This window comes from Carettochelys insculpta, chromosome 8 (genome assembly GCF_033958435.1).
Source record: "Carettochelys insculpta isolate YL-2023 chromosome 8, ASM3395843v1, whole genome shotgun sequence".
Taxonomy (NCBI): domain Eukaryota; kingdom Metazoa; phylum Chordata; order Testudines; family Carettochelyidae; genus Carettochelys; species Carettochelys insculpta.
In genome coordinates, this window is record NC_134144.1 from 50,020,751 (window position 1) to 50,047,914 (window position 27,164).

General features: G+C 41.9%; 1 protein-coding gene across 1 annotated transcript in view; it reads right to left on the minus strand.

Moving 5' to 3' along the window:
• Positions 1-27,164, minus strand: part of EPC2 (enhancer of polycomb 2) — an 86,771-nt gene that overhangs the window by 9,806 nt on the left and 49,801 nt on the right. Inside the window, exons 4-10 of the mRNA XM_075000897.1 lie at positions 26,538-26,744; positions 21,580-21,728; positions 21,157-21,289; positions 15,529-15,711; positions 14,505-14,594; positions 11,135-11,280; positions 10,681-11,024 (exon numbers count right to left, since the gene is read on the minus strand). Of these exons, the coding sequence (XP_074856998.1) occupies positions 10,681-11,024; positions 11,135-11,280; positions 14,505-14,594; positions 15,529-15,711; positions 21,157-21,289; positions 21,580-21,728; positions 26,538-26,744 (1,252 nt within the window). The remainder of the gene's footprint in view (positions 1-10,680; positions 11,025-11,134; positions 11,281-14,504; positions 14,595-15,528; positions 15,712-21,156; positions 21,290-21,579; positions 21,729-26,537; positions 26,745-27,164) is intronic.

The following is a 27,164-nucleotide window of genomic DNA, read 5'->3' on the forward strand; positions in this document are numbered from 1 at the left end:
AGTCTCCAGTGCCTGAAAGGAAGGAGAAAGGACTTTTCTCCTCCACATGAAAAACTATGAGGGGCCCAGAGAGGGTCCATCTTGGTCTTAGTTTGTATTTCACCCCTCATGACTTAAGCCTGTCTGGACTGATGGCCTGTCCCTCAAAAGGAAGCTTGCAAAGACCTTCAAGAATCAGCATATAACATTGCTGGCCTGCATCAGTATCTTTAATTAATGCATGTAATGTATCACTTTAACAATTCTTCTCTCCCACCCCGTTTTCCTTTGTTAATAAACCTTTAAATTCTTTAAGATCTGAAGGATTGGCAAGAGTGTTGTTTTGGGTAAGAGCCAAGTACATATTGACCAGGGACTACGGCTGGACCCTTTCGGGCCCAAGAGAATCTGTGTGGCATTGGTGAAATAGGTTTTAAGACCCTCTCATTTGAATAGGGGGCTGTTGGTTTGGACCGGTATGACAATTGGGAAATATGTGGGTTTGCCTGTGTGGCCTCTGGGCTGGCCAGCGGGACTACCAGAGGTACTTTTGTGGCTGACTGAATTTGCCTTGGTGAAAAGGAAATCCCAGCCTGGGGTTGTAAGAGGCCTGGTTTTAAGCAAAGACACCCTGGTTTGAATTCCTTAGCTGTGCTCAGAAACCCCGTCATATTAAACCCCAACTATAACAAAGCAAAATGATATAAGACTGTGTTTATTTGTGGTCATTTACTGGTGCATAACTATGTAAATATATCAACCATCAACTGCATGTTGGGTGATGACTTGAGACAAGAGATAGGGGTGCAGCCTCTGAGGCTGAGTATGGGTGCAGGAAAAGACTCCGGCCTGGGGTAGAGGTTTAGGAGCAGGTACAGGGTCAAGAAGGGAGTTGGGGTGTGCTGCCAAAAGCAGGCTCTGACTGAATGGCTCTTATCTAAGCAGGTCCTGGACAACAGCACTCTCAGGCAGCTTTCCCTACCTGCCAGCAGCTGCAGCCCACTGGCTGTTCCATGTGGCTCTCCTTGCTGAGGGCAGAGGACTTCCTGCACTGCCCCCTGCCACAAGCAAAATCTCCAGCTGCCACTGGCCAGAAACCAGCTAAGAAATTGTGCTGCACTGCCCCCTGCAGAAAAATCTCAACTCCCATTTGCTGGTTTCTGGCCAATAGGTGCTGAGAAATTTTGCCAGAGGCAGGGCAGCACCCGTAATTCTCCCCCACTCCCCAGCTGTAGGACTGGCCAGATGAAAAGGCTTGGCAGGCCAGATGTGGCCCCTGGGCCATAACTTGCCAGCCCTGATCCACCTACAGATACCTATTTCTGTTACCCTCCTCCTCCCTCAAACATTTCTGTCTGTTACACCAACACTTCTACATCTTCTTGAAAATAAACAGTAAGTTTTTCCAGGGCAAAGGTGGTTTTTTCAACATAGGCCTGCAAAGCACTGAGCACACCAGGAGGGTTTTATTTTTAAAATTAATATATTCTATAGCTCTAAAATAAAATCAATCGCTCTTCGCACTGCACAATTAAAATACCATCAGAAACTTATTATGTCAAATTTTTTTTTATAAAGGTTAGATTCTAGACTTGTTGCACTGCAAATTCAACAAATTTTCTTTAGGAAGTGACAACGGAAAAGTTAAAAAAATCTACATATCACAAGCTAGTGTTTCATTTTTAACAACAAGCAGGAGTAGTCTTCATCTTTCTCTACACTTGGGATTTTCACATCAGCATATGTGTACTGGTGCAAACCCCTTGCACTGACACTGGTATAAATAGTAACTTGCAATAACTCTTTCTTTTTATTTTACACCATGTTGTCTCTTCATTAGCAATCAATCTTTCTGTTAGCTGTCAAATATACGGCAATCTTATACATCATTGCTAGTAAGCACAGCACTTAATGCCTTCATGGGCATTAAGTACTGCACCTACTACTAGTGGACTGTAGAACTTGTTTCTTATGCTCAAAAACTATTCAGACCAGCACTATTTGGTTTAATGTCTCATGTTCTTGGAAAACCTTTGACAGTATCAATACATACAAAAATTGTGTTAGTATAATATTAAAGTTGCTATGTTAAATGTATGAAGTTGGAAAATGTAAAAGTTAAGGTTCCTACAGCAACCTTAACTGGGTTTCACTATACATATTTATGGTCTCTTCAAAAGAGAAAAGCAAGATGCTTTGTGGTTTAGCCTAAGCTTCCATTATTAAAGGGTATCACATATCTGCATATGGAATAAACATTTCACAAAAATATAACCAATCTCTGTATATTTTAAGTGATAAACCAACTGGAATTTAGTTCTAAAAACACTGTCAGAGGTAATGCAGCTATAATTTTGTATTACAACTATAAAACATTAAATATGGAATTTAGAAGATTTAATAAATAAGTTAATACATCTTAAAATTGCAAATACCCAAGAATTCTCATCATTTTCACAGTTAGAAAAAATTACCCTAATCCTATGAGCTTGAGTAGGACTATGAGTGGGACTGCTGGTGCATATTCAATGAAGAGATGAGGGTGAAGAATCTGCAGCTAAGGTGTAAGATGGGTTATGAACATGGAAGCTGAATGTGGGGAGATATACAGGCGATTTTGAAGAGTACAAGAGAAAAGGTGAGCCTGCACTAGCAAGTACATTCGAAATCCAGATCAAAAAAGCAAGTTCATTCGAAAGAATCCTCACAGCGTCTACAAACACGGTGCTCTTTCAAAATTAACTTTGAAAGAACTCCCCTGTTCTTTTGAAGTTGGTCCTCCCACCCTTGGATGGGAAGAGAGCCCTCCTTCGAAAGATTATTTCTAAAGAGCACGTGTAGACGCTCCCCAGCCCACTCTTTCAAAAGAGCAGGTCCTCCATGGCTGCAATCAGCTGGCAGGTGGCGGCACTGCTCCCAGCACAAGCGGAGCTCTATGACCCCAGCATCCGGCCATGTTTCAGGACGCAGGCTCCCAGAAGCCCTCAGCCAGGAAGCTGAGAGCATGCAGGAAGCAGGCAGCATATGCTGCTGCACAGCCACTCCCTGTCACAATGCTCCAGCCAGCCCTGAGCCCTCCTTGGCACCATGGCCAGCGCCCCCGACTTCCACCCACCCCAGGGACACCTCCCCCAAAGAAACCAGAGAGGCCTCCCAGGAGGGGAGCCAGCCCCCCAAGCACCAAGCCCCCTCCTGGACCGATGCCAAGGTGCGGGACGTCCTTGCCCTCTGGGCAGTCGAACACATCCTGCACCAGACAGGGGTCCGGCACAGGAACGCAGCGGCGTTCCAATGCCTCGCCACAGGCCTCACCGGCCGGGGCCACCTCACAGACCCCAGACCAGGTGAGGTCTAATGTGAAGGAGCTGAGCCAAGGATACTGTAGGGCCTGGGACACGGCCGGGCAGTCGGGGCAGCGCCCACCAGCTGCCCCTAGTATGAAGACCTGGACCACTTCCTTGGGCCCAAGGAGGTGGGACCCCCAGCCATGCTGCTGGACACAACAGTCCTGGCATCAGAGCAGGAGACGGGGAGAGAGGACAACCATCCTGGACCCACGCCCTGCACCAGGTGCCCATGGAGGCTGGACACCACCACCGACGACGAGGGCTCAAGCGAGGGGGCTCTCATTATTGACATCCCATACAGGCTGTCCAGCCGGGCCCCATCTGTCCATACCTCGCCCGACTTCTTGGAGAGACCCACAGGTAGGTGGCCCACACACCAGTCACCCCGGGACTGAGGAGGGGGCATCTGGTCTCACCCAGGGTTGCCGCAGCCCCCCAAGTGCCCGCCAGCTCGGGGCCTGTGGACTCCAGACAGCCATGTTCCCTGAGCCCAGATGGGGGGCTGACACGCGGCACTCAGCTCAACATGGCAGGACAGCACCACAGACTGGTGGCTGTAGAGGGACTAGGGGGGACAATGTGGGACAGACTGTACTCTTGGCACCCACGCAGGAAACTCTGGGACATGGGCATCACAGGGCACTGGGGGCGGGGGGGGGGAGGGCAAGTTTCAGTGCTTGGGACTCATGCTCCCCACCCCCAGCTCTCGTAGCCAGCAGCCAGACAAGCCCCACCACCAAGGGCAAGGGGGAACTACCCGGACTCCGCACAGTCCCTGTGCGGGCCGCCCACCAGGCCATCCGTCGGCGCCACTTGGGTGGGGAGGACAATACACACCGCAGCACAGTGGGACCTTTCCAGCTTGCTGTGGGAGTGGGTGGAGATGGGGTGACGGGCCCAGAACCGGGTGGTGGCCAACCTCGACACCCTGACCCAGGCCATAGCCCCAACCGCCGCCCTATCGCCACCCACTCCCACAGCCGCCATTCCAGCCCCCACCTTACCATCCCCCCCCGCTGCCTCCGCCCAGCTCCTACCTCCCCTGTCCCCGGCTCAGCCTCCCCCCTTCCAACCTCCCCCCAATCCCTGGTCCATCCTCTGACCCCACAACCCACAGGGAGGCCCCCCCCATGCCCAACCTTGCTGCCCTGATCCCAACCCACCTGCCCCTGGCTGACCTCACCCAGCTGGCTCACATGCTGCTGGCAAGGGCCGGCCAGGGGACCCCGCAGAGGCCTCACCCCAGATGCACCCCTACCTGCCCATGGCACCGGCCCTAGCCTGGCCCCAAAGGGGCCCCTGAACACGGGGGATGGAACAGGCAGGGCGTAGGCAATAGGGATCACGCCCATCGAGCCCCCAGGAGCACTAAGCTGCCCCCCTCCTGGAAGCCCTCCTGGGGCCTCTCCACCCCTGTAAATAGTTAACCCTGCCCCCCGACCCATTCCGCCCCCCTGTAAATAGCTGTCAAAAAGACTTTTTTTTTTATTGATATAAAACGTTTATTTTTGTGTTCCACCCCATGTCCCCTGTACATGTGTGCAGTGTGGTGGTGTGTGCGCGCATGTGTGCATGCAGGATGGTGATGTGTGTGTTTGGGGTTGTGGGGGGGCTCACCATGAGCCCCATTCAAAGGCCTGGCACAGGGCCTCCCGGATCCAAACCTCATCTTGCTGGGCCAGGCGGCACAGGCAGCAGGGGGCTGCTCGTACCCATGCCCTGGCTGGGTGGCCCACCCCTGCATGTAAGGCTCGTTCTTAGCCTCAACGAGGTTGTGCAGGGTGCAGCAGGCCCTGACAACTGCCGGGATGTTGGCCAGGCCCACCTCCAACCTTGTGCGGAGGCACCTGAAGTGCCCCTTGAGGCAGCCAAATGCCTGCTCCACAGTATTGCAGGCCCGGTTCAGCCGCTCATTAAATGGTCCTGGCTCGGCTGGGTGTGCCCTGTGTATTCGCTCCTGAGCCAGGGCTGCAGGGGTAGGCTGCATCCGCCACGATACACGGCAGCATTGTCGTGTCCCCAACGGGCAGCTCCTGCGGGGGCAGGAAGGTCTCCTTGGCCATGCTGCGTCCCGGTCCCGAGTTCCTGAAAACCCCGGTGTTATGGGTGCGGCCGGACCAGCCCACGCAGATGTCCTGGAACCAGCCGTTGGCATCGACAAGCGCCTGCAGGACCTTGGAGTGGTAGCCCTTCCGGTTCACACAGGCCTTGTGACTGTCCTCCAGGGCCCTGACGGCGATGTGGGTGCTGTCCAGGGCCCTGAAGCAGTTGGGGAAGCCCAGCTCCTGGAAGCCCCCCATGATGCCGTCCAGGTCCCCAACACAAATCAACTGCCGCAGGAGCATCTTGTTGATGGCATGGGCGACCTGTGGGGTGGTGAGGGTGTGAGCTCATGAGTGTGGCCTTGGCTGCATCCTGCACACCCACCCCCCACCATTCCCCACCCCTGTCCCCGGTGGGGGATGCCCCACCACTCTGCGCCCCTGCCCCGGCGGGGATGCCCCACCACTCCCCAATAGGGCCCCTTGCTAGGGCACCCCCTGCTCCTCACATGCATGTGACCCGGCCATAGCTTACCTCAATGAGGACAGCCCCGACGGTGGCCTTGCCCACCCTGAACTGGTGGCTGACAGATTGGTAACTGTCCGGGGTGGCCAGCTTCCATAGGGCGATGGCCACCCTTTTCTGTAGGGGGAGCACTGGCCTCATGCAGGTTTCCCGGTGCTGGAGAACTGGGGTGAGAGCCAGTGGCACAGCTCCAGGAATGTCCTCTTGGTCATCCTGAAGTTCTGTAGCCACCGGTCGTTGCCCCAGTCCTCCAGCACCTGCTGGTCCCACCAGTCGCTGCTTGTGGGGAAGCTCCACAGGCGGCGGGTGACCCAGGGGACCGGCTGGGGACATCGCACCCTGAGGACAGCCTCTGGGAGGGGGGCTAGCAGAGTGGCCACCCGGAGCTGCTGGAGCACAGCAGCCAGGACCACAACCAGTGTGCTGGCCACAGCCTCAATGCTGGGGTGCAGCTGTTCGGGGTCCATGAGGGCCCGGGATTCCTGCTCTGAGCTCTCTCTCTCTCCTCTGCCTGGAGATAGGCCGGGAAGGGAGGGAGGGAGCAACTTGAAGGGGCTGGTGGGTGGCGGGTGGCAGCCCCGGAAGGGCTTGTTTGCCATGCAGCCCTGCCTGTGGCATTTCCTGCCCCTGCTCTTTCAGAAGGGCGCCCTGGTGTGTGTGGACGCTCTCTTTCGAAAGTGCGCTTGGGGGCCTTTTGAAATAATGCATTGAAACTTTGGTCCCCGCTGACGTGTGTGGACACCCCATTTCAAAAGAGCATCTTTTGATGTTCTCTTTCGAAAGACGTTCCTTCGAAACAGAGCTGTAGTGTAGACGTACCCAAAGACAAAAATAAAAATGAGAGAGAGATTGATGGGGAAGGGTTAGGTGAATAGCAGTTATTATTAGCAACTTGGAAGAGGAAGAGAAAGGATAGTCAGATGCACAGCTATTCAAATAAAGAAGAAAGAGTGGAAAGGAGGAAATACTGGAAGCAGCTCCACCCCAGTCTGATTTTGACAGGGTCCACTCGAGAGGCTGCTTCAGCCAAAGAGATCCACATCTCTGTAAGAGCCATGAACTGGAAGGAGTGAGATGTGATTTTAAAAGATAAAGCAGCTGTTCCAAATATAGCAACAGCGGGGGACAAAGGATAGGGGAAAGATGGGGATGGGTCTGAAATTAGGAATGGTGACATCCAAGGGGCAGAGGTGATGGTAGCAATGCATGTGGACATGCACAGAGTGAAGATGGAAGGAGAACCACAATGAGGGTAACTGTCACCAGAGATGAGGCAGATGCAGGAGCTAGATTTGAGCTTGTGCGAGGAATGGGAAGGTTGGTATAGAGAAGGGAAAAAGGCAGCAGACAGAGTTAGTAGAATTATAGAGAGGAGAGGGTAATCAGGAAGGGCAGATGGACCCACTGAGGGACAGGGAGGGTGAAGTGAGACAGACATAAATGCAGAAAAGGCGTGTGATGAGCAACATTGATAGTTGGCAGATGGACAAGATTAAAATATCGCACCACAAACCACCACAAAAGATATGAAGGTATTCTCCTGGCCTTGAGGCCAAGTCCTTGCTGTCTGGGAAAGATCCCCTGCTTTGTGCAGAGCTTCTCGATCCGGAGTTGCAGCGGATAAGAGGGCTACTCTAGGCTCTGTAATTAAGTCAGCTCATTGTTTTATATTGTTACTTCACAGATCTCAGATACTGACACATTTCTGAAATTTCAGATGATATTGCCAGGTTTTTGTGGAGTATGCCTTGATGTTTGGAGATGGATGATCACCAGCTAACTGACTGCTCAGGATTCAGTTAGAAGAGCTTTTCAACATGTCTGATACAACCACAAAGAAGCAGGGAGAGTGTCAGAAAGTTAACAAAGAAAGGTTCTGTAAATATCCAAAGTATGTAGCTTCTCTCCCACTGAGGAGAGTATCAGGAAGAAGATGGAAGGCTGACTGAAGTGAAACTTTAAGTATTAACTTAGGGATGAGTTTAAGGTGCAGACTCAGAACTACTCTCTCTCAGTGAAATGTTTATTAAGGGGATTTAGACATAAGAATTTAGAGCTTGCTGATCATTCAGGCTGAGGAAGTAGATCCCAGAAAGCATGTTTCAGGGCAAGGGGACAATGCTATCTGGTAACAGCTCAAATGGAGGTTCCATGAGTTTCAGAAGGATCGTGTTAGGAACACATGCAGGAGTCAGGTCTCTCACATGTGGGTATGTATGCGGGATGTCCCTGAAGACTCTGGATACTGTTGGATGATTGAAAAGCAAGTACGACTGCATCAGATGTTGCAGGTAGATGTTGCAGGAATTAAGTCAATCCAGCCTGTTTCTTGTGTGGCATGTAATCAAGGATCTCTGGTATAACTTGGATTTAATTTATGCTAGATTCTACATTGGAAAACCATTTCCATTTAGAGGGGTACATATTTCTGGTAGACTATGTCTGGCTTTGTATGAGGTTTCTTGAACCTGTCAAAAACAGTCTCCATCAGCAGAGCTCAACCAGCCTCTGCCCAAGTTGCCAGGTTCAACAATTGCAGTGTTGGGTGCAGTATGGGTAGAAGTTTTGAGATATCTGGCACATGAGATTGTTAGTTCAGTACAAGGATTTTTTACGACTTCTGTCTACTTGACTGTAGTACCAGATGCCTGAAGGAGACCTAACATACCTATGTTTAAGAAATGTGGAAAAAGCGGAAATTACAAATCCGTTTATCTAATCTCAGCGGTCTACACAAACTTAAAACAAATTGTCATAGACAGAATAATGAAATTCATCAAAGTAAACAAAGTGGATGTACTGCAACATGGATTTACCAAAAAGAGCACTAAGTCTACATTTTTCTCTTTCTTTAAGAAAACCTTTTTTCTAAATAAAAGAGGTGTAGAAGAGTGAATATACTTGGACTCCAGTAAAGCATTTGACCTGGTACTATATGGGAAATTATTAGACGAAATAGGGGTATAAATACAAAAAACAATGTAGATAAGGAACTGGTTAAAAGGAGGGGGAGGCAATGATGTGCTGAAAAGTGACCTACCAGACTAGAATGAAGTTAGTGGTGAAGTTGCTCTTGGAACCAATCTTATTTAGCACTTTTATGCATGACCTTGGTACGGAATGCAAGAGCATGCTAATGAAGTTTACTGACAGAAACCTGAAGGGAGGCAGCATCAATACAGAGGAATATTTGAACATTAACACAAGAAGATCTAGTTTACCCTGATGGCTGAAGTGACAGAAATGGGATCAAATTCAATAATACAAAGTGCAAGGTCATGGACTCAGGTCTAACAAGAATTTATGCTACAAGATGGGGGACATAAAATGGTAACTCTCAAACAGGCAAACGTGATGTTAAGATGCATGAGGTGCTGCATTTCTAGTGGAGGTAGAGAAGTGTTAATGCCATTCCACAAAGCACTGATAAGACCTTATTTGGAATAGTGTGTACAATTCTGGTTCCCCAGGTTCAAGAAAGATTAGTTCAGCCTCGAACCAGCACAGAGAATAGCTAATAAATGATTAAGGAATGGAAGACACTGGAAAAACTTGGCATGTTCACTTTAGCAAAAGAAGAGAGGCGATATGACACCACTCTATAAATACATTAAAGGGTTAATACCAGGGATGGTGAAGAACAACTGAAATGAAAGGAAAGAGCAAATGGATATAAACTGGCCACGAACATATTCAGAGTGGGAACTAGAAGGTGGAGCACCCACTGGGACAACGTCTCAAAAAACTCCAGTTGCTGCACAGGGTGAGTAACCTTCCCCTTTTTGAGTTGTCATGTGTGGATCTTTCTGCAGGTCTCCAGTACATGAGGTTGGCCTAATTTGAATAACAGACTCTGTCAGGGCTGCACGAGGCTGGCCAGTGGGTGCAGTGGGGCCAATGCACCTAAAGTTGGAGCACCCACGGGGACTGTGAAGAAGAATTAAAAGTTACATCTTGGTACTGAAAGCCATTTACATAGGCCAACATTTGGAGCGGGGAAAGGAGAGTTAATAATTGAAAACACACGTCAGAATTCCCAAATAGTCAACAATTGCACACAAAATATTACAGCAAAGATTAGTTCATCAAAGTTAGTTATACAAAATTATTACCTTCCACAAAAGCCTTAAACTGTCATTTCATGGGATAAAAATAATGCATCAGTTACTCATGACTATCATCTAGGTACTGACAACAAATTCTCCAGTAGCTAATGAGTGGCAGTCACTGTGATACATGTAAATATGTACTACTTTTAAGAAATGGTATTCCTTCAGACAGAAACGTCCCACTACAAATACATTAATGCAGTCAATACACATATATAAAACAGTAATCCCATGGATATTACAACATTAAATGCTTTCATCTCTCTGTAGCAGCAGAATATGAAAGCCAAATGAATAAGCCCTCTAAAATAAATTCTGTTTTACATTTAAAATGAGCATTTTTCATTCCCTACATAGTGGTTCAGATAAGAAGATAAGTTCAAAACTCTCAATCTCAGCAACTGGAAGTGTAGCATAGCAGCACTGAAATACAGGTAATTCCTAACTTTTTGATCCCTGAACACCCAAATATGCACTAAAACATCACCTGGCCCTTTACCCAAATATTTTACAGAAACTTCAAGTATATTTTTGTGATTCTCAAACCTTCAAAATCACTGCTTTTACCTGTGCTTGTTTGGTCACATGTCCCCATTTATGATGGTATCAAACCAAGCCCAAACATAATATAGGAGATGCAAATATAGAGGTCCACAAGAAGTCAAATTCTTGCCTACCTGATATGCCATTCTTGCTGGTGTTCAGTAAAGCTACAGATGTTGCAGAAACTCTCTTATTATTCACAGTCTGCCCTGGTTTCCTTGAGGTACATTCTTCACTATCACTGTCTTGTAAATTTAATAGCCTTGGTTGGAAACACTGCAGTCGACATGATCTGATATTGCTTAGTATTTCAGAAAGGGACAGTCTGTTTTCACAATGTTTATTGGAAGCATTGGTCCGTGAAAAATTAGAAGAAAAGTCTACAGTTTGGGAAGAGCTTGAAAAACTATTTAGCATTTCGGGGTCTATCTTTTTCAGGACAGGATCATGTTCTGTAGATATTCGGTCCATGATAACCCTAATTTCAAAAAAGAAAAAAAAATTGAAAAGACATTATAAAGAGATCATGTAACTGAAGAACGGAAGGGTTAGAAGGGCCAAAAGACTCCAAAAGCAATGCCACTTTACCTTCCACCCCTGCCAATTCGCCTTCTTGCAAATCCTATGCATCTTCTTGGAACCGTAAGGGTTGTGAGGCAATGCCTGTACCTCAGCTTGTCCAATTCAGCCAGTTCTGAATTCTCACATGAATAATTAGTTTGGTCCAAACGAGGCTGCAGAAGAAAAGAAAATTCGATTTTGTACAAATTCATAGCACACATTTTGGGTCAAGAAAACTATGAATGACAAATACCATTTCTTAAAAGTTATTATGCTTACAACACTGCCTCTGAAGCAGAAGGGGACCCCCTCACTATAACCAAGTTAAAAAAAATCACAGGTAAGTTCATGCAATTGCTATTAATCAAGATGGTCAGGGATGCAACCACAGGGCAACCTTAAGCCTCTGACTGCCAGAAGTTGGGAATGGAAGACAGGGCTGGATGATTCCTAATTACCTGGTTCAGTACCTTCCCCCTGAAGCTCCAGTGTGGATCACTGTCAGAGACAGGATACAGGCTAAGATGAACAACAGCCTGATCCACTTTGGTACTTCTTATGTTCTCCAACTAAGGGGTCACAACTCTTTCTTTAGGGGAAAAAAGCATGCCTGTGCAGCAAGAAGGTGAGAACTTTGTTTGGGTGGAGGGCAGTGACACAACAAAGCTACTTTCTTTTTTTTCTTTTTTCTGGTGCAATCAAGGAAGTGCAGTTAAAAATCATTCCTTTGCCTGTTGGAAGAGCTGAGCAGGAGGAGGAAGCTACAGCCAAATATTTGGGGCCAAATGTATCTAAAGACTAAATTAGTGTCCAACCAAGGATTATACTTGCTGCCAGTAATCAGAATATTCAGCAAAACTGAAGAACAAGTGAGCCAGCTAGCCACTAAAGAACTGGAGATAGATGCAAATGTACAAGCCAATACCCTGATCAATGGTAAGCACCTGCAAAAGAGAAGAACACTAGAGTAGTAACATCTGGTAATAACCCACAGGAACCTGGAAATCACTAAGATATATCAGAGGGTACAGAACCATGAAACGCACTCAAGAAAACCTATGTATGGGAGGAGAAAGAGGAACAAATCCAGAGAGCTCTATGACCCACAGCATCCAAAGAAGGAAGCAAGTCACTTGGGAGACTGCTGAGACACCTGTAGACAAGACAAAATATCTGTTCTACTTGGCCAAGACTGAAAGCCTCCAATAGACTTTTAGGGCATACACATTCTACATTCTGGCTATAGTATAAAGTTTTTTGTTTTCTGTACCAAGCAGCCTAGTTCATCACAGGGAAGTTGATTTAAATTCATACAATGTCTTTTAAATACTTGTTATATTTTAAGATTAAGCTTACAAAAAGTATGGCGTGTCATGATCCAGCCTGTTATAGCTCAGTGGAGCATGCAAAGAGATCACCCTGTAGGGATATTGGCAACTTGACTATGGAGTCTTCTGCAGTAGATACCTCTGCAATGTTTGAGCAGCCATCTGGTGAGTTACCTCAATGCCACTGGATTTAAAAGGCTATGGCACTACAGGATAGTCTCAGTCTTGTGGTGTTATATGTATTCACAGCTAATTTTGAGAGCTTTGAGCTTCTACAGCTATCACTCATTTCAAAAGGGAGTTTTACACGATCAACATTTGTCACCAGTGATGTTATCAGTCTCTGTTACATGGAGAGGACGAAAGATCTCTCTCACTGCTACTGTTCCAAATTCAAGGCAGATGCCTCAAGCTCTGAGGATTGAGTCAGCCAGTTTACTAATCACACTGGCCTCCTATTTTCCCTCCGTGATGCAGCAGCTTGTGCACACAGCAGGAAAAAATGTTCAGAGACGTCTCAAAGTAAAGCTTGCTTCTAAAAGTCTGACAAAAGCAAACAGGGCTTAGTAAAATAAGTGCTTTCATAAGTTAAGGCTCAAGTAACAAAGAAGATTTTCTTTTCTACGTATTCCGAACCCATAAAACAAGATCAGAATTTTATTATCTTTCATCTATGTCCTTACTAAAATCCTGACTTTATATTCAGACTATCTAGGCAAACACAGAAATATGCTTTAATAAAACATATGATATTCAAAACAAATAAATTCCTAAAAGGTTTAGCAAAAAAGAATTTCAGAAGCGGAAAAACTAAATATATTTTAGATCTTCTCTTATTTGTGCTGAAGAGTATTTTAAATCTAATTTTGTAACTTATTTCTTCCTCTCCCATCCCTGCGCTAGTGAGTTGGTATGGAAACTTTTATGGTTGGACAATTTAAGTTCCTTGACTCAAGAAGTAGATTTATACAGCAGTTACAATAAATAACATTCTTTTTAGTAACTTTTGCACGTACACATTTAGGCTATGTCTACATTACAGAGATCTTTCAAAAGCAGCTCTTCTGGAAGATCTCTTCCAAAAGAACTTCATTCAAAAGAGTGTGCTCACACACAAAAAAGCAGATCAAAAGAGTGATCAGCTCTTTTGAAAGAGAGTGTCCACACAGCCCCCTACTCTCTTGAAAGAGCAGGCCAGGGATTCAAAATGAAGACTGTTCTTTGAAAAGAAAGGCCCTGTGGAGCATCTACAAATGTTTTCTTTCTAAAGAAGCTTTCAAAAGGGGCGCTCTTCCTGAAATGGAAAAGGAAGAATGATTTCAAAAGGACTACCATGTTCTTTTGATTTACTTTCGAAAGAACGCCTTGTGTGTGTAGATGCTCCATGGGCTCTTTCGAAAGAGTCCCTTCTTTCAAAAAAATCTTTCGAAAAAACTTGCTTGTGTAGACACAGCCTTAGATGACTCCACATGGTTTCACAGTTTAAATTTCCTTAGTTGTCCTAATTATTATAAGAGCCAACCCAGGACTTATCTACACAAATACTGACTTTTTAAACCAGACTACATCAAAGCACATTAACTACTAATGCAAATCAGCACGGTCCACATGAGCAGTCAGAACACAGCAGGCTATGGCAAGACAGATTTACATCTTACCTTGTTTGTACAGACAAGCACTCAATTAAATGTGCTATCATATGGAATTTCCAGACTTGCGTGCTAGCTCAGAACCCTTGATATTTGTATCAGAATATGAAAACTGGGGAAAAATTTTAATTGGGGGAAACTATAAAAGTTATATTCCATGTTTTCTATCAGCAATGGTTGATTTGAGTAGCTCAAAGTACCCTAAGTGATCCTGAAGTGCCTACTGAATCGACAGGAAGAAAAAAGGGGTAAGGCTTAAAATTTAAAAAAAAGAAATGCAAGCACAAGATGAAAAGATGTTGTGAAGATTTTCTTTGGATTGACTAAAACAACTCACGTAATTGTTTGGCTCAGAAAAACATACTCCTATCATTAGCATGCTTCCAGTACGCTACTAAAAACAGCAACAAAAATTCTTACAGCATAATACTGGCATCCCACTCTTCTTCTGAAAGCGCACGGTCCGTCAGGATCATTTTCTTCTTCGGGTTCTGATATTGGGGAGGGTACCTGAAGCACAAGCAAATTCACTCTCTATGATCACACTATTCACATTTTACAAAGATACTTCATGGAAATTTAAGCCACTAATAATTAAATATAGTCATAAGCAATCAACTTTTGTTTAGTCTGTATTGAGTCATGCTACCCTGCATTTACATAGTGCTTTGCAGAGCTTCTCAAATAGCTTACCATGTTGGATAACAAACTGTAACTTTGGGGTGGAGGGGAATGAACTACAGAAAAGTATAACATTCCCATGATCAAACAACAAATCACTGGCAGAATCAGCAATAAAACCACATCTCCTGACTCCCAGTCCTGTGCTTAATCTACTGGGGACCATAGCTGCCAAAACTGCCAGCCCAAGTCATCTGTTTTAACACTTAAAATTGAGAAAATCATACCTGAAATATTAGGGGAAAAAATCAAATGTGAAAGCATTTCCAATATAATTTATAATAGACTATTTCTGTAGCAGCATTTGTCAGAAAAACAGATGGTGGAAGAGGATTCTCTAAAATGCAGGTGCACAAACACCTACACAGATTTCATTAAAATGCAGTGTATTTGAAATAAAAACTTGATGCTCCATAAGTAATTCTCACACTGGATATTTATGCAGTACTCTGCTTCAGTGGACCTCAGAACTCTCTCAAAAGTTCGTTAATTATTATTAAGCTAATTTAGAGTGCCTATCTTTCTCCCAGTCCCTTCCTCTCATTGCTAGGCTGCTCTGTTCCTGTTAAAAAACAGAAGTAACCTCAATTATTTTACATGACTATGCCATATAAAAGTGTTTGTCTAACCTAACTAACCACCATCTCTTATCTGGAAAGCCATATACCCACTGGTTCTGAGATTAGATCACTTAAAGTGAAATCAGTTTTTATTTTTCACCTTTTTTAGTAACCACTTGTATTTAATTTTAGTTAACTATTACCTGGGGGAATTCATCTTCATCTGAACTGTGGAAGTCATATTGTTTAATGTCACTCTTACTGATAACAGGCAATGGCTCAGTGGCCTGTTGAGATGTCATTATACTCTCTCTTTTAGACTTCTTTGGATGCTTCTTTTGACGGACATCTGAAGCCTCTTCCTTAAGAGATGGGTGATGCGGATGCTGTTTGTACAGAAGAGGAGAAAAAAATTATTCCTTATTTCACTTAAACTACCCTTTTCACGACACACACTTGGGAAACCATTATTGCAATCTCAGAGTTAATCGAAGGGCCACTGAAATATCTTTTTTACAAAACAAGTATCTTTCTAGACTACAGGAGGGATAGAAGGTGTGGTGTTTTTGGACTAATCGATTCAATACCTTGAAGCTGGAAATCCCATTCATGTTGTTATCCAAAACTATTTCCTAAGCTACAGGACGTGCAATTCTTGTAAACATTTTAAAATTTGTGTGGGATATGGAATGAGAATGATATGGGTTTATTCTATTTATTTTTTATTTCATCACTCAATAACCTCTTGTTTAGATTACAGTGCCATCAATTATTACTAGATTTCATCTTAACAGCTCATTTAATCAAAATTAATCTACAGTATGAAGCTTGATCAAAATTAAATCAAACACTTTACTCAAGAATAAATGCTTAAAAGGAGTAGTTGAACTTCATAACTCTCAAGATAATTTAAAACTTGATCAGATGCTTTTCCTCAATTTCTCCTTTTTTGTTATAAACAGACACAGTTTGGCTGCCATGGAAACAAGTTTTTTCTAAGAATTTATCTTCTCAGCACCAATGCTGGGATTGCAGTTAATGTAAGCAACAGAAGTTAGTTTAATAATTGATAATACAAAGCACAATGGATAGGTATTTAGAAATGTGAACATGCTTTCTAGAATGCTCAGAGGAGGAGGGCTCTCCACTTAGCAAGATGGAATCTTTAGCCAGGTTCTTTGAATATTAACCTGATCTTGCAAAAGTAAATGATGTACTGTGTTTATGTTTTACTAGAACTTTGCCTTAACAAAAAGCAAACAGCACACACAGTACAATGCAAGTAAGTTCTTGTAACAGAAAACTGCCTGCAACTAATTTAGCTAACCAGGAGGTGGCACTAGTGTTAAATAAAAACTAAGTCATAGTTCTGTTTGGAAATTCTCTCTCAAAATTAAACCTGAATTATATTTAACACATACATATCTAATTAATTGAAATATTAACATTATTATATTAAAATCACCCAATAAAAGACAATAAGAAATTAAATGTCTTCATGAACTATTTTCCCCACAAATGATGGAAACCAAAAAAAAATTGTATTCTGGAATGATTCAAGGAAGGAATAGGTCAATCAACTTCCAAGTATAATACGCTAAATTTATGCAATGTGCTTTTATTAATTCAATTTCTAAATGATGTTTCATTATTATAAAACTGAAGTGTATCCACAACGTATGCTTTTGTAAAAGTATAGTGCATCTCTGACAGACTCTCTCTCTTATGTACCAGAAAAAAACCAGTTGTAGCAGCCACTTACCCGGCTTAGCCCTCTCCCCACACTTAAAAAAACTTGAGAACAGATGTTGTAGTCTACTAGATTGTAAATGCGTGGATACTGATATCTGCCACTGCTTATTTTTTCTCTTTCTTGATGTGTCATCTCCTCTCAGAGCTCAGCAAAAGGAGAACCATCTGTCCAAATAACATTCAGTGCACAGTACTTACTCTGCTTTGTCCCAAGTGGAAACAATAAAAGAAAAAAAGGTATTCCCATTTTCTTCCTCTCTATGTATTCTTTCCTTTCCTTGGGCTTGACTGACTGAAGACTACGGAGGCTAACTAGTTTCAAAAATTCAGAGTTGCTCTTGTTAGAATGATCAGGTTTTGTTTTGTTTTGTTTTTTGCAAGGGGGGAGGGGGGGGGAGGCAGTGTTTTATTTTGTTTAAATCAGGTAAGCACAGGCAATTAAACTCCTCTGTCTTCCAGGCTTTTAGTATATTGATCTTTATACTACACAGTATTTAATTCTGTGCTTCATCGTTACATGTGATTTTGGAGTAGAAGGACTCCTGGATTAAGGGGAAATATTAACAACCTGATCCTCTCCCGATTTAAGAAAAAGGTTACCTAACTCTCGTAACTGTTGTTCTTCAAGATGTATTGCTTATGCCCATTCCATTGGGGTGTGCACAATTATCAGAAGGTTTTTTCCTCTAGCAACACCTGTTGGATGGTCTGGGGGGGCCTCCTGGAGTGGTGCCTTCATGGAAACATTTATAGCTCTCCGCTGACAAGCTACCTACTCAGTTCCTTCTTTCCAGAACACTCCGACGAATGAGAGGTGAGCAAGATTTTGAATGGATATGAGCAAAACATCTCGAAGACCAACAGTGACAAGAGGTAAGTAACCATTTCTTTAAGTAACTGCTCGTGCCCATTCCAGTAAGGTGATTTTCAAATTGCATCACCACAGGAAAAGGAGTTGGATATTATTTGGCTACAGACTGTGACACCGTCCTACTAAAAGCTGCATTATCCCTAGACTTCTGGAAGACTGCACAGTGTGAAATAAAGACGTGAACCAAATGGCCAAGAGGCTGATCTTCATATGTCCTTCATGGGCATTTACACAATGAATGCAGGTGATGAAGCCTGAGCTTTGGTGGAGTGAGCCAATGGTGCTGGGACTGGAAACTTTGCTAAATCACAGCACACCTTAATGCAAGACATGATCCATGTTGAGATGTGCTGAGGTGAGACTGGAAGCCCCTTCATTATTTCTGCTACTGATACAAACAGCTATGGGAACTTCAAAATGGTTTTGAACGCTTATACAAAAAACCAAGGACATGCCTGATATCTAAAGAGAAAGTGTGCATTGTCTGCTACTAGCATAAGGTTTGGAAGAGTACACAGTGAGGAAAATATCCTGGTTTATGTGAAACTGGGACACTACAGAGGGATTCCTGAGGATCATTTGGCCCTCTGAATACTGCCCTAAGCTCCTCATCCATGTGGGCACTAATGGTACTGCGAGACATGACTCTGAACAGATCAAAAGTGACTTCAGGGCTCTGGGGGGTATAGGTGAAGGAATCAGGAGGACAGGTGGTTTTCTTTTCACTTCTTCTGGCCGAGACAGATGCATCCCGAGATTGATGCCTGGCTGCAAAGATGGTGTCCAGGAGGGCTCTGGCTTCTTTGACCATGGGATGCTGGTTCAGGAAGGACTGCTAAGCAGAGATGGGGTTCCCCCAGAAGGGGGAAGGAAGTATTTGGACATAAACTGGCTAACCAAGCAACAAGGGCTTTAAACTAGATTAGATGGTGGCAGGAGATCAAAGCCCACAGGTTAAGTCATAAACATGGAGTTCTGGGAGATGTGATGGGTCAGAAATTTGAGGGCCATGGGCTATAAAAGAAACACAAAACAGAAACAAGGCAGGGGGAGAGTCAAAATCAAATCATTATCTTAGCTGTCTGTAGACCAATGCAAGCAGGAAGAACTTGAAGAACTAGTAAATAAACACAACTATGACATACTTGCCCTCACAAAGACCTGATGGGATAATACGCATGACTGGACTATTGGTGTATAGAAGGGTACAGGAAGGATACCCATGGTCCAGGAAGGTTATGCAGGATGAAAAGGGAGAAGTTGTTGCCTTCTGTATTAAAAATCTATACACTTTCCTGAGGTTGAGATGCACCTGAGGAGACAGACTTCCTGAGAGTCTCTGGGTAAGAATAAAAGGGATAAAAATAATATAATATAATCACAGGAGTCCACTACAGAACACCTAACCAGAAAGAAGAGGTGGGTGAAGCCTTTTTGAACAACCAACAAGATCATCCAAAGCACAGGACTTGGTGGTGATGAGGGACTTCAACTATCCAGACATCTATTGGGAAAGTAACACAGCAGGGCACAGATTATTCAGCAAGTACTTGGAAAGCATTGGAGACATTTTTTTTTTTTTTTTTTAATTTCAGAAGGTGGTGGAGGTTGTCCTAAATATGATTTTAACAAACAGGGAGGAAATGACTGAGACTCTGAAAGTAGAGGGCACCTTGCATGCAAAGTTTAAAACTAGAATATTCAGATAATTATTCTACAATCTATTCTACATCTATTTGAACAACCCAATACCAAGGAGAGGGAGATATCACTATAGGATTTTTCTTCTTGGTTTTTCAGTTATAAGAATGTGTTTTTCAGGAAGCAATAAGTAAAACAAACAGATAAAGGTAAGCATTATGTTAAAAGAAATCAGTATAGGACAGATGTTTAACACTAACTCCACTACTTCTTGGCAATTCTATTGGACTAGATTATAACTGAGCTCTTGATGCATTTCTTCTCTTCTGATACATCTGAGCCAGGAGTTTTCAAATATTTGTTAAGGCTATTTCTTAGGCACTTCTCCAACTGATAATTTAAATAGGGAGCTCTCCAAAAGATCAATTATTTCATCCAGTGTATCCAGTGCTTGAACTCACAAAAAACTGAGCTGTGTACTTAGTGTCCAAAATTCTAGCTATGGAGGATTCTTTCAGCCCTATTCTTCCAATGTTATAAACACTCCCAAGTTCAGTAGGTTCAAAAAATAAAGCTCCATCAATAGTGGTTCACCCTAGACAGACTGAAGTTAAGGAAAAACACTCTTCTGCAAATAAATAATAACACTTCACAAAATTTGTCAGCTCGCTGCTCTTCCGATCTCAGCCTGTCAAAATAATTAATGAGCACATGACTAGTAGAATGGAATTAAGTCTTCCAGGCCTTTCCCTCCTGGTAGCTTGTCATGCTTCTCCAAAATTAAAAGGCTCGCACATTGCCTGCACTGTTTTCCACTAACAGGCTGCATTTTCTTATGCTATCACACTGTCAATGAGGGAGGAAATAAGAACTACAAAAATGGTTGACAACAATAGTGCACAGCTCTAAAAAATGTCAAAACTACTAACACACAATCCAAAGACTTTCCTGAAAATCTTCGTTGCTCAGTTATTTACCAAGCCCTGATAATACAAAATAAATAGTACAGCTTGTATTTCTGAGTTAGCTAGTTGTGTGGAAATGCTAATATGCCTCAATTTCTGATGTATAATTTCTAGTTTATGTCAATCCCTAGAATTCTGTAACTCGTTCATTGCCTTTTATTGACATCCCACATTTCACTAATATTCTCATCTTTGTGCTATGGAATGTTTATGCCCATAGCTATCAGTATTCCTGGATTGTGCTGCTGGAAAAAAAAAAAAAAAAATCAGAGCTCTACTCCCTAATAGGAGGCAAGAGAGCTGTAGTTCACAATATGTCTCAGTATGTGATACAGGACCTTAAAAATCACATTTAAGTGTTTATATTTGTGTCTCCTTACAAAGAAAGAATTCTACTACATTATTCTTATTTAAAGGCAAACTGTGATGCCAGGTGTCAATGAACCCTAGATATCTGAACCATGTTAGACTATTTTGTTTTTCAGACTAGAGACGATCTTTTATTCTTTGTCCCAAACTCTGTACATTTGATTGACTAGCCAACCCAAGCATAAGAGCTGTTCAGAGCAACAAGATGTGTCATGTGGACAAAAGACATTTACCTTAACTTTACATTCTTGAACTTTGTGGTGGTTTCCATTATGCAACGTTGCTGAAGTGATGTTTATTTCTTTGTCAGATCTATTAAGTTTGACTTCATTAAGGATTTCGCCTCCATAATCACCCAAGTGGTACCTGAAAGTTATAAAAGCGGACCATTATACATTTTAGTGGGAATATCATATCATCAAATAAATAAGCTGTACCACAAATACAATTTTCAGTTTTATAACTTTTACAGTGATATTTAAACTGTCAACTAAACAAAAAAGTTCAAAACTCATGTATACATACATGCGTAGTAGCTTAAATTACAAAATGTGTGACAATGCATCTAAGATAGAATAAAATTCCTTTATTTAAATCAGTATTTTATAAATATATCAAGTGGGGTTCTCATAGTTAATACTGGGTGGCAACTTTACCTTTTTTCCACAACTTCTAATGTTAAATGTAACAACTCCCGTTTTGTTTTCTCTCTTCTCTTTATCATCTCCAAGATTGTTATGGCTCTGCTAAACTCTCTTCTTAATTTCAACATCTTCTCATAAGAGGCTTCATCATTCTTTCGATTCTATTAAAGTAGATGGAATATTAGTAAGATCTTTAACCTAAGCAAAATCTGGAAGATGTAAGTTGCATCAGTTTAGCAAAGTATTATATACTGAAGGCCTGTGGTCAGAATGCAGAATCTGACCTGGTGAATCCTTGCATAAACCCTATGAATAAACTGTTCACTGCACCAACCCCTAAGTATGGTTACAAGAAAGAAACAGTATTTCTATCAAGTCAATCATAAGCTATTTTTACTTCATTAAAGCTCCAATTAAGTCAATGGAAGTTTGTATAAATGAAGAGTTGAGGATTTGGCCCAAAAATATTTTGCTTACTTAGATTACATAATTGATGAGTTTTACTATATTTAACATGATTATGAAAAACTGATGACTCTAAAGTTCCAGCTGTAACCATCTTAAAATGGCGATTAGCAACTCAAAACAACTAATCTGTAATCTATCGGTCCTCTGCCTCCCAAAACAGGTTCAAGTAAAATCGTGGTACAAATGAGATATAAAATGATTACTATGCACAATCTAAATTTCCTATTTAAACTCTGTGTGCATACATACACAAACCCAAAAGGTGAAAACCATTTTGTTAAAAAAGTATCAAGGGTGCTCATATCTAGGTCACTGAAAGCTCACTTTATTTTACCACTCATAAGCATGAGTAGCTTGAAATTTCAATGCAGTTTACTATAAACTAAAGGGACAAAAAGATAATGTATAGAAAATATGCTTATAATTTCCCCCGCTGAAATTATCTACAATGTATACTTCTGAAGAAAATACTTCCCACATTGTATTTCCATAATATAACTATTGAGATACATTTCCATGTTCCAGCTGAAAGTTTTAAATACATTAGAAGCATATGATATTAACAAATTATATATACACCATATACAGAACACGTATTAGTATTCTGAGTAGCCCATAATGCTTTATTAACTATTTATTGCTCTACTCTTGATTTAAGATTGCTGATCTATGGAAGGTCCCTAAATTTGATCTTTTTACACAAATTTCACAGTACACCTGGTCATATTCAAAGGGGAGAAGAGAATGAGACAACAGAACTGTGCAAGTCAATAGTCTTACAGAACCCCTCTCTCTCAGCTAGAATCTTGCCTTAGCAGAGAACTTTGTATTTAACATGCAAAAATGTTGGTTTGAAATTGGTTATATTGATTTCTGTGTCTTTAAATGCATCAGTCAAGTTTAAAAAAATACAAACCAGGTGTAAGTGAATTTATGACCATCCACACGTGGTTTTCATCACATAACCCAAATGGGTTTACAGTCATGCCATTAGTTAAATCAGTGTATCTGTGGAGAAACCACTCCTCAGCAAAGACCAGTCCTGTTTATATTTTCAGATTGTTGTAGTTGTTTGTCTGACTCACAATAATGACAATACACCATGACAGAAGTTTCCATTTAAAACACACCAACAAACAAAATAATCCAGAGAAGACTCTTCCTTCACTCCAACAGACTAGACAGTAATGACCATGAACTATAACTCCAATCTAGAGCATTTAGAAGAAATCAAACCAAAATACAAAATCTTGCCTTTTCTGCCATAATATTAATCAGTCTTAAAGTTTATTTGAGAGAAAGTCTCCATCTGGGAACCTGCCTTAACACAGAAGCCTTCCCTACTTTGATGTATAAAAGTTGACTACAAAAAGTACCTCTTCTCTTAAATACATGTATGTCTAGGCATAACCTAAACCATTTTCTGGAGTCCTTCATTAAACAACTACAGTGTTTGCCTAGTCACACAATCCAATCAGATAGCTTCTTAGGTACCCATACTGTTTCCAAGCTAAGAGTACAGCTACTACAATATACACGGTTAAATGCAAGCCAGTTTGTTTTTGAGGAACTATGATTACTTTGGATTATTCTCTATTACAAATATGTTCCTAAAATTATGATTTATAACAGGAGAAGGCAGACTACAACAAGCATGAGCTCTGTTCTGATCTTCAAAGGTGATGAGAATCTTAACAGGCAAATGTTAAAGAATTACAGTGAAAAGAAAGTTTTAAATACTGAACATAAAAGATGAGGCAAGAGAAACTGCTTTAACAGGTTGAGGAAAACTGCACTTGCAAAGCAGACGTGGTGAATTCGGAGTTTAGTGGGCATCGCATATGTTGGTCCAGTACCCTTCAAAATTTCTGTGCACCAAGGAGGTGAAATCCCATAATGATCTGTCTATGTTTAGAGGATGTACTGAGTATGAGAAATCTATTAATATGCTCTATGGCAAGTCATATGTAAACTCTGTTCAAAGCAAAGAATTGAAAGGGACATTAAGAAGTTCTGCTCTTATGTCAGTATTAAATATCTAGACTATCCAGGACAGGTGTTTGTCTAACCTGCTCTTGAAAATCTCCAATGACACAGATTCTACAACCTCCCTTGGCAATTTATTCCAGTGCTTAATCACCTTGCCAGACAGGAAGCATTTCCTAATGTCCAACCTAAATCTCCCTTGCTTCATCTTGTTCTCCATCAAAAGATGAGAACACTTTTTCTCCCTCATCCCTGTAACAGCTGTTGAAGTACTTTTTAATTTTTTTAAATATATGGAGATATACACATCTCATAGAGCTGGAGAGGACCTTGGGAATTCATCAAGTCCAGTCCCCTGCTGTCTTGGTGCCATCCCTGCAGGTCTTTTGAAATTTGCCCCAGATTGCTAAATGGCCCCCTCAAGGACTGAGCTCACTACACTGGCTTTCACAGATCCATGCTCAAAGCACTGAGCTATCACTCCCCACAACTTGAAAACCATTATTTCCCTTTTTAGTTTTCTCCAGACTAAGTAAACCTATTTTTAAAATCTTCCCTCACGGGTCATATTTTCTAGACTTTTAATCATTTTTGTTGGTCTCTTCTGGACTTTTCTCCAGTTTGTTCACATCTTTCTTGAAATGTGGCATCCAGAACTGGACACAACTCTCCAGTTAAGGTCTAATCCGCATGGAGTAAAGCACAAGAATCACTTCTCAGTTCTTGCTTACAACACTGCTGCCAATACAACACACAATTTTTATTTTATTTTTGCAACAGTGTAGTACTATTGATTTTACACTTTGCTTGTGGTTCACTATGACACCTATGACACCTTTCTAAAGTACTCCTTCCCAGGTAGTCATTTCCCATTTTGTAGGTGTGTAAATGATTGTTCCTTTCCAAGTGCAATACTGAGTTTTCCTCTATTTACTTTAGGCCATTACTCCAGTTTTTCCAGATCATCTTGAATTATAATCCTATCCTTCAAAGTGCATGTAACCCCATCCATCTTGGTATCGTGCAAACTTTATAAGTGTACTCTCGGTATCACTATCTAAATCACACATGAAGAAACGGAATAGAACCAGACCCAGAAAAGATCCATACAGGACCTCACTTGATATGCCCACCCAGACTTAAATGAACCACCATAACTATCCCCTGGGAACAGTTTTCCACCCATTTATGCACCCACCTTATATTAGCTCCATCTAGGTTGTATTTCCCTAGTTTGTTTGTGACTAGGTCACACGACATAGTATCAAAAGCCTTTTTAAAGTCAAGCTATACCACATCTTTCCCTTATCCATAAGTCTTGTTACCCTGTCAAAGAAAACAGGTTGATTGGTTTGACATAATTTCTTCTGAAAAAATCTATGCTGACTGTTACTTGTTACCTTATTATCTTCTAGGTGCCTGCAAACTGACTACTTAATTTGCTCCATTTTCTTTCCAGTAAAGCTAACTGGTCTGTAATTCTCTTCTTACTTTCCCTTTTATAGGCTGGCACTATATTTTTCTATTCCAGTCCTCTAGAATCTCTCCTATGTTCCATGACTTTTCAAAGGTGATCACTAATGGCTAAGATATTTCTTCGAGAAGCATCTTGAGTATTCTAGGACATATTTCATCAGTTCCTGGTGATCTGGAAACAAGTTACTCTTTCCTTACCTCTCATCCTACCTAATTTTCACTGGCATGTTACACACATCCAATCGCTACTAAGTTTTGCTAAAAAACAAAATAAAAAAAATTCACACTACTTTCAGAGGCATTTTAAGGTGTAAGTCTGTGGCAGCTTTCTTTTTTAAGTGTCGATTTTTTTTTAGTTAAGTAAGAAAATAAATTCTACAGTCTGTATAGCATTTTACCCCAATATTAAATTCAATTTATTTCACACTACCGCTTAAATTTTCAATGCATTCTAAGTTTTTGTACTGAAAATGCATAGCCACCCTGTTGAAAGTGCTCGAAGAAGATGCATTTTTAGGAACAGCTGTTGCCTTTGGCATCCAAGAATGAATAGGAGATTGTTTGAGATTCTGGGCTTCCAAGAAGGAACTGAAAGGATGCACTGCCCCCTTCCCTCCAACCTATGACCAGGACAAGATGACTTACTACTCATTTCTAGAGTTGCACCACAACTCTCTACCATTGCATCCAACAACATATAAGAATGTTAGATACATGTTTCTACTGAAATGATCAGGAACTGCATAGAAACTGATTGCAAAAACATGAAAGCTAACACACAAAAGCAGGAGTATGATTTGTACCTATTTTTAGAAAATAGGCTAGATTACAAATTAACTGTGTCAGTTTAACAAGGTATAAATTTACTCACATTGGTTAGGTACTATACAATGAGAAATGTAATATAAAAAGATTATTTGACAGATTACTAATTTTAAGTATATTATGGGGTTATCCTACAAAGTGCAGAGCATTTTTTGCTGGACTGAGACCATATAACATAGCATGCTGCAGGATCCAGTCCTATATTTATAAATTACCTTTCGAGTCTGCATTTTCTCAGTTCTCCTCCGAAAGGCAACATAAGGGTCATTGTTGGTGGATCCGTCTCTTTTTTCTTGCTTGATTAGAGGGATAAGGGATGGCCCCCTGCAGTTCTTACGTTTTCTCACCCAGTAGTCATACACAGCTTTAATAAGGTAATCATCCTCATTTAGCAGCAATTTAGCTTCCTGAAGTGTTACAAGCTGAAAGAAGACAGAAAGATATAGTTCAGCAGAAAGAGCAACAAGAAAATCATTTGCAATCTCCATTCATACATCTCCTAAAGCTGCTAGATAAACCTAACAATTCTCTTGCACTGGAAGACTGATTTGAACTATAACATGAAAGCGACATACTCTGCCTCATAAGGAATTCTGTGGCAATGGCATATGAGGTAGTATTAAAACTACCATACACACTAAAGTAAAAGCACATGACAGACCTCAGCAGAAGTCGTTAACAAATAAGTGAGCTCCCCACTAAACACTGTCACATAGCTAGTATTCATTCCAGTTAAAGTGGACACAGCTACTATGTCATGCTTTGCAATCTAAAGTAGCGCAAGGACAGCAATGTCAAAAAAGGAAAGTCAGCAATGTTGTCCTTAAACCACTATATTCACA